Source organism: Mya arenaria, chromosome 6 (genome assembly GCF_026914265.1).
Source record: "Mya arenaria isolate MELC-2E11 chromosome 6, ASM2691426v1".
Lineage (NCBI taxonomy): Eukaryota > Metazoa > Mollusca > Bivalvia > Myida > Myidae > Mya > Mya arenaria.
This window is the reverse complement of record NC_069127.1, coordinates 79,726,066-79,736,651: the sequence shown is the minus strand read 5'-3', so window position 1 is coordinate 79,736,651 and position 10,586 is coordinate 79,726,066. Positions and strand designations below refer to the sequence as shown.

The window sequence follows — 10,586 nt, the reverse complement described above, 5'->3', positions numbered from 1 at the left end:
GTACATGTACCTATATTGGCCCCATGTGGGTCCCATATGGGCTCGGCCCACATGGGAATGCCCATATGGGACCCTTGTGGGTCCCTTATACAGATGTATAGTGAAAAAAACCTGATCATTGCAAGGACAATGCGTTTGAGAAATATAAGTTTTGATATTATTTCAAAATGTTTTTCTTTTGACACAGAATCTCGAGATCGATGAGAAAAACGAAAAATAATTTTTATGGTTACCCTTATGGGTCCCATGTGGGCCCCATCTGGGCTAGGCCTATAATTATATATATTATATATATATATATATATATATATATGGGTCGTACCCATGATCGAGGGTCCCTTCATACTGCTGCATGTAGTAAAAAACATAGCTTAATGTGTTTTCATTGTTTATTAAAGTCACACGGATCAGATAAAAACGCACGTGTATCCTTATGGGACCCATGAGGGACCCATTTGGGTAGCCCATATGAAAATACAAAATGTTTACGGGTGTATAAGAAAAGATATTTTATCTTTTCTTTTTTCGTTTCGTAGGCATTATGACAAAAATAGTTTCCCATTCTGCCAACTCATTGCGTGTATAAATGGCACGTTTAAATTTTTTATAATACAAAAAAAATACAAAATCCGCGCATGCGTATCACGAATTTCCTGTGCCGCCAGAAACAAGATCGGTAAATATTGGTTTCGAAAATCAAATCGTTTTTATAAATAAACCAAGCTCCCGGGAAGTCCTGACATAATTATGTATTAGAGGTATTCCCTATTATAATTACCAACGTCTTTAAACAATATTTTAATTGTTGAAATATCACGAATGAATGGTAATTAATCTGATTCACCTTTTGTAACCTATTTTCGCGATTCTGGAAATTGAATAATCCATCGTTGAATACGAGATTTTGGGCATTGCAGTAGATTTTATATTTATTTTTTGAAATTTTGTTTCTGTTTTAAATTACCGTTTACCACTTGTATATATATTTACGCAATTGACACATTTTTTGTTATCTAATCCACGTTTTCTGGCTTGCTCTCCTTTCTAAATTTGGACTTTGATTTCATGATATGGTAGAAATGCAATATGCCCTTCTCTGCTTAATGTAAGCAGTGTAAAGTTTTGAATCCCAAAAACCGTTGTGATTAGTTGAATTTGAGCTTTCTTGTTCAAATTTTTAGTACATTTTCTGCTGCTTATTTAGCTTTTTTGTTTCATTATGAAGGATGCTAAATATTATAAGGACTATCGTAGTGTAAAATCAAAGGTTGCTAAACATTTATCTTCAATTCAGCTGGACCTTTCCAATGCACATGATGATCATAATAAAAATTCTGACCCTAGCGCAGTTTCACCATCAGGGGACTCTTCTCAGCATAGTGAAGAAAGTTTGTTTTCAAATCTGGGTCATATTCAACAGTCAGTGTCTGCATTTGAATGTGACCTCACTGTCCATGAGGATACTGTTGAAAACGAGTCGAGAGTATCTACTAGGTTAGGTCAAATTTGCCCCTCTGTTACTGACGACAGCATCTTTGATATAGATGCTGCATGTGAGAATAGGTGTCTTTCAGATTTTGATTCTGACTCGTCAGATGACACATTGGATGATTCAGAACTTGAAGATGATCTGCGTGTCTGGGTTTCACTGTTCAATATCCCAATAAATGCAGTAAGAGATCTCCTTGGAAAGTTAAGAAAATTCCATCCTAATCTGCCAAAAGATCCACGCACACTACTTAAAACAAAAATAAATTACGAAATAGAGAGTATTGGTACTGGTTCTTACCATCATTTTGGTCTAGAAAACTGTTTGTTGGAACAGATTCAACTTCAAACCGTATTGGATATAGGTGACATACCTCTAGTACAAGTACAGCTCAACATTGATGGTTTACCTTTGTTCAAAAGCTCAAGCACACAGTTTTGGCCTATATTAGGCAGAATATGTCGCCCTTTTGTTTCTAAGCCATTTCCTATTGGGATTTACCTTGGAAAGGAAAAACCCAATAGTGTAAACAATTACCTACAACGGTTGGTCAATGACATCACTGTAATGAAACATTCTGGTATGAAAGTGCCACAAACAGACCGGGTTATTCAAGTGGAAATTTCTTGTGTAGTTTGTGATACCCCAGCTAGAGCATATGTCAAGCAAAATAAAGGTCACTCTGGGTATTATGGATGTGATAAATGTATACAAAGAGGAAGGTACATAAACCACCGTGTTACATTTACAGAGACAAATTCAACTCTGCGAACAGATGTTCAGTTTGACGAAATGGAATATGCTGATCATCACATAGGTCAATCCCCACTTTCCCGATCAGGTTTAGGTCTAGTTAGCCAGTTTCCTCTAGACTACATGCATCTTGTGTGTTTGGGAGTTATGAAAAGGCTTCTTTTGCTTTGGACAAGAGGGGTTGCTAGGCAAGGCTCAATATTCATTTCGCGTGTTTCCGACCGAATCTCTCATCTTGGGTCATTCTTGCCAAAAGAGTTTCTTAGAAAAGGTCGGTCTTTGCATGAAATAGACAGATGGAAGGCTACAGAGTTTCGAATGTTTTTAGTATACACTGGTCAAGTTGCACTCAAAGGAATTTTGTCAAAAGAAATGTATGAACATTTCAGGTTACTGTGTGTTTCCATATATTGTCTATCAAGCCCAGTTTTATGTCGGCATTATAAGGACTTTGCAAATGAACTTCTCATAACATTTGTGAGACAGTTTGGTCATTTATATGGAGAAGACCAGTATGTGTACAATGTTCATGGTTTAGTCCATTTAGCAGATGATGTTATGAGGTTTGGTGAACTTGACAGCTACTCAAGCTTTCCTTTTGAAAGCTATTTAGGGAATTTGAAAAAGCTTGTTCGTAAACCTAACTACCCTCTTCAGCAAGTCATCAGAAGGTTGTCTGAGAAGTCAAATGCTACAAGAGAGCTGATCATTCCAAATACAGGAATTGTGAAGAAAAGGCATAATAATGGTCCACGCATTCGTGAGTTTGTTGATCATTGTCAATTTGAAGAGGCCATTTTTCCTGGTTTTGTAATTTCGACCGAAAAGGGAGATAATTGTATTCTCTGTGGTGAAAAGGTTGGTCTGGTCAGAAACATTTTGACACCATCTGAGGAATCAGTTGACAGAGTCTTTGTTGTACAATGGTTTAGGTCTCATGTTGTCAGCTCCTTTTACACAGAGCCCCTTCATTCCTCAGATTTAAGAGTGTTCAAAGTTTCCCAACTGTGTGATGATATTGCTACAGTTAGATTGCAAGAAGTCACATGCAAATGTGTTTTGATGCCATACAAAAACAATTCTGTTGTTGTTCCACTAATTCACACAATTTGAAGGTTTATTATATATATCTTGTCGCTTATTGAATTTTGTTTAATATATGTTTCATGATAAACAAATTTGAAATTTATTTAAATCATTATTTTATAAAGTCTATTGGATGTTTCGTTTTGTTTGTGGTCGCTTATAGTGTGATGTCACTGATAAATACGTTTTTAATACCGAAGATTTTACGAATGAATTGGGGAGCGGGCCTTTAAACAATGTAAACAAATACTCTTATTTTGACTGTTTGACTGGCAGCCAAAATACTGTAACAAATGAGAGAACATTATGGATGATTTTTTATATTATTTTGAATACTAACATATCTTGAATTTGATTAACGAATTTCTAAACCAAGTATGGCCTTCACCAAGTATGGCCTAAACCAAGTATGGCCTAAACCAAGAATGGCCTAAACTAAGAATGGTATAAACCAAAAAGTATGGTCTAAACCAAGAATGGCCTAAACCAAGTATGGCCTTCACCAAGTATGGCCTTAACCAAGTATGGCCTTTACCAAGTATGGCCTTAACTAAGTATGGCCTTCACCAAGTATGGCCTTCACTAAGTATGGCCTTTACCAAGAGTTTGTTAAGTTTGAGCTAGGTTGCAAGTTTTGGAATATTAAATTAAAGGTTGGTTAAGTTTGAGCTAGGTTGCAAGTTTTGGAATATTAAATTAAAGGTTGGTTTCTTTATTTTTGTCACTAAAATCAAATTTGAAATGCGATATTGTTTCACAATGACTTTGTGAATAGGTTGTCCGCTGCTACTTATTGTTGGGTTATTGCAATAATAAATGTTTCGCATTCACCAGATAAACGTTAAAAACAGGTATATTACTCCTATCCTGTTCGCCAGACGAACAAAGCTATTTATAACCATAATAAATAACACGGACAATTTCGTAGTGTAAACTAATGACCATTCATAATGATTTTTTTAGTATTTTTAACATTCACAAGTAAAAATGTCAAAATGTAGGTTTGTCAACCCGTACATGCATGGTTTTAAAGTTACCAAAAGGTGAATCAGAGACATAAAATATGTATTTCTTTATTTGTCTTACAAAGAACTGAACAATCAAATAACTATTTACCCTTCTTACACTAGGCACAATTATGTATCTCATAGTTGAATTTCAATCGAATGAAATTGCCCTGGTTCCAAAGGAATGGATGGTGGCTTCGGGAAGAGAAGTACGGTATCCTCCGTACAAAACCGACTTAAGGATAAGAAAAGCTGCACGGAGCAGAGAGCCGCCATCAGAAAACTGGACTTACGAGCAAGTTAAAAAGATCTTGTACCAAGATGGTAAGCGTTTTGCTTTTGTTTATTTGGTTGGGTTTTACGTTTTGCTTTTGACAGCCATGTGATGCTGCATTTATATTTTGGGGTTCAAATTATGACAAGCATACTATTAAGATAAAAGCTGTCCAGATTTGAGAAAAGCTAGAGAACTTTGAATGCACTAGCTAAAATTTTAAACTGAATGCAATTTGTGTATCAAAATTAATAATGTTTGAACAATTTCCATCAGTACATTATTTCTTGAATTAATACCATTGAAATTCATTAAAATGATGTAATTGGTGTTACCGCAGAGCGGGTAAATGTCAGAACTTACCAAGTCCAAAAGAATTGACTTCTAAACTTAGGTTTATATATTAAATGGTCTGTTTAGTTAACAAATCATTATCTGGTCAGTGAAAGTCTATATAAACAGAGCTTGTGTTTCTTGTATGGCACAAGCTTATTTAAGCTGTATAAAATATATATGTATTCTTGATTTATAATAAAAATCCTATTGTAGACAAACATACTTTAAAATATGCATCTTGTCACTTACAGAGGACTATGAAAAGGTGAGCCTTCGAATGAAAAAGGCAGAAGAGACCTCTGACCTGGCCACCTCTGATGAAGAAAGAAGCAAAAGAAAGAGAAAGTAAGTAACCACATTTTTAGCTCGGGTAAATATTACGTTTTAACACCATTGTTACGGAGCATAGTTTCCATTTTAATATTATCGTGTAAATTATGTTAGAATCGAAATAATAAGTTCCCTATCGGGATATATCTTTCTCGTTTTCATGCTGAAAATATATCTCTCTATCAGGCCTTCATAATATATTCTTCCGCATGAAAACTCGCAACCGTGGTTTATTTACATATAAACCCCTCTTGGGAACTTTTATTATTTCTTAAAAAACCACTTGGTGCATTGCAATGGAACTTCACACAAGGCTTCCCAGTCATCAAACCTACTAAATTAATCAAGTGAGAAAACTCTTGCTTGCATGTAGTTCTGAACAGCTGTCATTTTTGTCTTCTGTCAGCTTTGTACTTCTCCTGTGATATAGTCTTTCCTTATGTCTTTTTACCATTTTTTTTTTTCAGCGCTATATATGGCTTAAACGTGTGTTGCTGTGCAGTAAAGTCCAATCAATCAAATACTACAAATATTGAGTACAATACCCTTAAGACACCGTTAATTATGAATGATATTTAAGGTCATTTGGTTAAATCACATTTATTTTTATTTTATAGGCCAGCGAAAAAATTGTATGAATCTGACTCTGATTCTGACTTGTCAGATGACAATGAAGGACCAAAGAGGAAGCCAGCCTCATCATCCGCACTGACTTCTGACAGTCCAGGATCGCAGTCACTGTTTGCTGCTACAAGATGTACCTACACTCCACCACCATTACCATCACTGCGTATGTCTGCTGTTTCCTCGCCATCAGTTTCCCACAGGCCACCACAAGCAACACCCAGTCCTGTAGCAGGAGGCTGTTCTAGTACACCAGTTCGTCCAGTGCAGGCCCCACTGGCACATTCCATTGGAACAGGTAATATTTGTTCAGTGCCCACTTTATGATACACAGTCTAGTTTGCATGTGTCATGTTTGTATCACAGTATATACAGATTTGCAGGTTTTTTTACCAGGTTTTCCAAAGGAAAACTGGTTATTAGATTGGCGATTGCAGAATGTCGGCGGAAGGACCCCAAAACCTTAAAAACTAAGATTATCTCACGGCAATGTGCCAAATCACCTGATAAATGTTGACTAAAATACAAAGCCTTTGTGATCCTACTGATCCCTTGTTTATTTATTATTTTTGTGTAAAATTGTAAATGATAAAAGTTTGTTTGCAAGAAGAAATAGAAATGTAGATATAATGTTTTAAAGTGTAAAAATGGGATAGGATGGTCTTATATGACAAACAGATGATATATTAAGTACATATATATTTTAGGTGCGGTCACACAGATTTTGACAATCTTGGAGGAAATGCGGGAAGAGCAAAGGGGGATTAAGAGACTTCTTAATCAGTTGGTGTTGCAAGGAGGCCCGGTCCCAGACAACATGAATGCTCTTCCGGAGGGAATTTCCTTCCCAGTGTCATCCCTGGAAGCAATGGAAGCCTTGGAGGAGCTACTTCAGGACGCCAACAATGCAACAGCTGTGGTAAGCATATTGTGCATTTAGAAGGAAATGTTAGACTGATGAATACTGTTATAAACTTTGAAATCTTCTTAGATAACAGGGAGAATCGGTTCATTTTAACCTTAAAACACTGAGTATTTATAATGAACTGATCAAAAGTCGAGCAGCAGACATTTCATTGAAAATGTAAATCCATGCTGTCAACAGAACATAGCCTGGTTAGACTGAAGGGCAAGCCTTTTACTTTCGCCCTTAGCATGGCAAGGGTTTACTAATATATGCATCTGACTTCCCTAGCGGTTAGACTGATGTTACAATGATATTAAATGTTTTTTGTGAAAAGACATCTTAAACTATAGACTGTTAGGGATTTATAATAAATAATAACTTTGGCAGCATATGGATTCATAATTTGCCATGTTCCATTTAAGGCGAGATACATGTATACCATTGGTGGGGTAGATATAAGAGAGATGGTTGACAGATTTATGAAGGAGACGCTCACCAACAATGTTGCAAAAATGTACAACATGAAGGGGTTGAAGGGCAAACAGAAGTTCGGAGACTTGTCACTGCTGAAAATCCTGTTCCGTAAGTTGATGATTGTGAAAATTTGTTTGTGATTGATTAATCCTTGAAGAATTTATCAGAAAGACATGAGAAAAAGATTTAACAGTATATATATATGGCCAGCATCATGCTAAATTAGAAAATGGACCTTGTGACATAAACAATCCAGAAAATAACTGTAAATAATATTTGTGCTAGTCGATCATTTTCTGAAAATTGCATGATACAATTTATATTTAAGTAGATGTTTCAAAGCAACACACATTAAGCAAATTTAAAAACATTTTCAAACGTCAAATGATTACATCTGAACAATTTTGGTTTTATGTATTGTTTTCCATACAGACATTGTAATAAAGACTGAAATACTGTCAAAACAGTCGTAACACACATACAAACAAAACAAGAATTAGCCTGCATTTCAGATTTTATCTTTCCTTGACAGTTGCAGACCTGCGTCCTACCCTGCTGTATATTTATAAAAAGCTATCTCAATCCTTTTATAATCTTTGTTGCTAGGATGTGTCCAGAGGAACCCAGCCACCCATCAATCGACATTGAAGGACGTTGAACTGGAAGTTTCCAAATGGTTGACAGGTTCAAGAGACCGTGATGGGGGGAGGACAAACCGGAGAAAGAGACCAACGCAAGGAAATTCTTCAGACAATGCTGAGGAAAACTGAAATTGTTTTTGAACTTTATAAAAGCATGCCTCAAAACATTTTGTTTGTAGGGACCTCGTGTTTGAAATGTGAGTTCAACCAGTTGCTAGTATGTATGTTGCACCAACACTGTTTATAGGTCGTATGGGGCCGAACAGGACTGCAAATGTTGGAATTAAAAATTCCAGTCCTGTTTGGGGCCATTTGACCTATAAACAGTGTTAGTGCTACATAAAACCCAACCAAATTCTTGTAAAGTTTTACATAGCGACTGGTTGTACTCACAGTAGGTTTTTCTTATTAATTAGTATAAAACTTACAATGTCAAGGCAATTTTTGAAATATTCAATTAGATATTTTTGTAGTTATTGATGTAAATTGGCACCTCCACAATTTCATTTCTTATTAACACATGTTACTCCACCATCTGTACCAAAACAATAAGTTTTGGAAGCATTTAAACAGTGCTTTTGATATGCATGTTGCAAAAATCTGGCCAAGCAGAGGTGTGCAAATAAACAAACTCGCATTATTTCTTTTCATAAATGTGACTTTATTGTTTGGTCCGTCCTTATTTGTATTTGCTGCCATCACGAGATTCGTTGCTCTTTATATTTTTTTTAATCCTTTAATTGTTAGAATGTTTCTGTATTATCAGGGCTCTCACTGGGTCAAAAAAAGTTTTAGCCAATTGACTCGCGCTGAAAATCACGGGGTTGCTAGAAATACCATAGTCATCAGCTTCCCAACCTGATAACCCCCAAAAATAGTACAATTCTTCAAGTTATGATTTTTTGAATATATACTAGAGGCAATATTTAAGATTTCATGTTTTTATTTGTTTTCACAAAAGCTATTTATTTCATCATAATAAATAATACAGCTCTAATTTATTCTTAAAGACGACCATTCAAAATCATGTGTGATATATATATTTAAATATGAAAATTACAACATTTGTATCTACAAAATCAGTTTCATAAGTATGTACTGACAGAGTCATTTAAACTTAATAATTAATATAATATTTCAAATCTTGCAGACTCAACTTAATCTTAAACAAGGAACAATCCATGATGTCTGATCATATCACTGTGTATACAGTAAGCATCATTTTGACCCCCTAATTACACAGGTTTAAACAAATCTACATATTGATTTATAGCCCCAATTTTAAACATGCTGTAACTAGACATTCATTTACTTGAATTAGTAGAAACTGGTTAAGATATATAGATTTTAAAATTAATTTATTTTTATATGGAAAGTCATACATTTTAGACACTTTAGCCAATTCCATCATTTTTTGTAGCCAATTTTTAGTCTTTGTAGCCAATGGAGCCATTGGCGAATGGCAGTGGGAGCCCTGATTATCTAGCCAATCATTTATTTGTTACCATTTATTTGTTAGAGAATTTTTCTGTATTATCTAGTCAATTATTTATTTGTTAAAATCTGTATAATCTAGTCTACGTAGTTTTTCAAGCTCACATTGAGCATCCATCGGTTCTATCGACATTTTGTTGTTGATCATGTACGTTTCTGTATTCTTTCATCCAACATGCGATCTGGAATTCTACATCTTGTGTCCACATAAACTGATTCAAAATTTGGCTATTGTAAATATTTGTCCATTGTTTTTGTTTTGTTGCTTTTTGCAAACAATGATGAGCTGTTTTATTTTATTTACTCCTGCATTGTTTGATAAAGAATATCTTATACCAATTGTATACACCCAAAAAGGGACCTTGTGGGTGGATTTATGACATACCTGTTTCTTAAAATCATATAAGAATAGTGCCTGTTCTGTGGTTAAAACATTTACTTTCAACAACTTCAACCATTATGACAGAGAATTACAAAAAACATCCTATATATGAAGGCAATGTAGAAAATACAATGACGTCAAAATGACAACAAACTTAGCGAGTTCATTTATCGCAATGGCGTTCATCCATAAGGTCCCCTTTTGCGTGGTGAAACACATTTTCATTTTTCTGTTTTTTAATACCTTTTAACTTTGTTAATGCATTTTTACATGTTTTTTATGCAGTCGTATACCTAATCTAGTCAGATAATTTGAATAAATTGGCAGGGATTGAAACCTTTGATGAGATTTTGTTGTTTTATGAAATTGTTGTTAGAATTTGACTAAGCCATAGTGATTTTGTATGAATTAATTTTTACAGAACCTGTATGTTATTTGTTTGGCTTATCCAAATTCAAAAGGACATTGTGTCTAACATTTCTAGTTAATACATGTAATTCAATCAGTGTGGCTTTGTCAAAGATAAGCTTATATATCACAAAGGAATGATATCTTCCTAGGATCACCGTACACAATGCTTGGTCATTAGTTTTCAAACAAGTGACCCATGCCTTGTATGTACTGGTTTGTAACTTGATTAAATAGTGGATGCTTTCAGGTTGTAGTCCAAAAAGTTCAGACTTGCCGAAGTATTTCAGACCTCGACCCTTCGAACAATACATCAAACTCACAAGGAAGGGCTGCTCATATTGGACCAACATGGGTATAATATTACTTGAATGGACTGCC

General features: G+C 35.0%; 1 protein-coding gene across 1 annotated transcript; it reads left to right on the top strand.

The window, feature by feature from the left end:
• The first annotated feature begins 651 nt into the window (after positions 1-651).
• LOC128236763 (uncharacterized) lies at positions 652-10,138 on the top strand. The gene is made up of 7 exons (XM_052951866.1): positions 652-676; positions 4,459-4,659; positions 5,197-5,290; positions 5,893-6,197; positions 6,607-6,818; positions 7,229-7,388; positions 7,887-10,138. The coding sequence occupies exons 2-7, from the start codon at positions 4,467-4,469 to the stop codon at positions 8,048-8,050; spliced, it is 1,128 nt and encodes a 375-aa protein (XP_052807826.1). The 5' UTR covers positions 652-676; positions 4,459-4,466; the 3' UTR covers positions 8,051-10,138.
• The last annotated feature ends 448 nt before the right edge of the window (positions 10,139-10,586 follow it).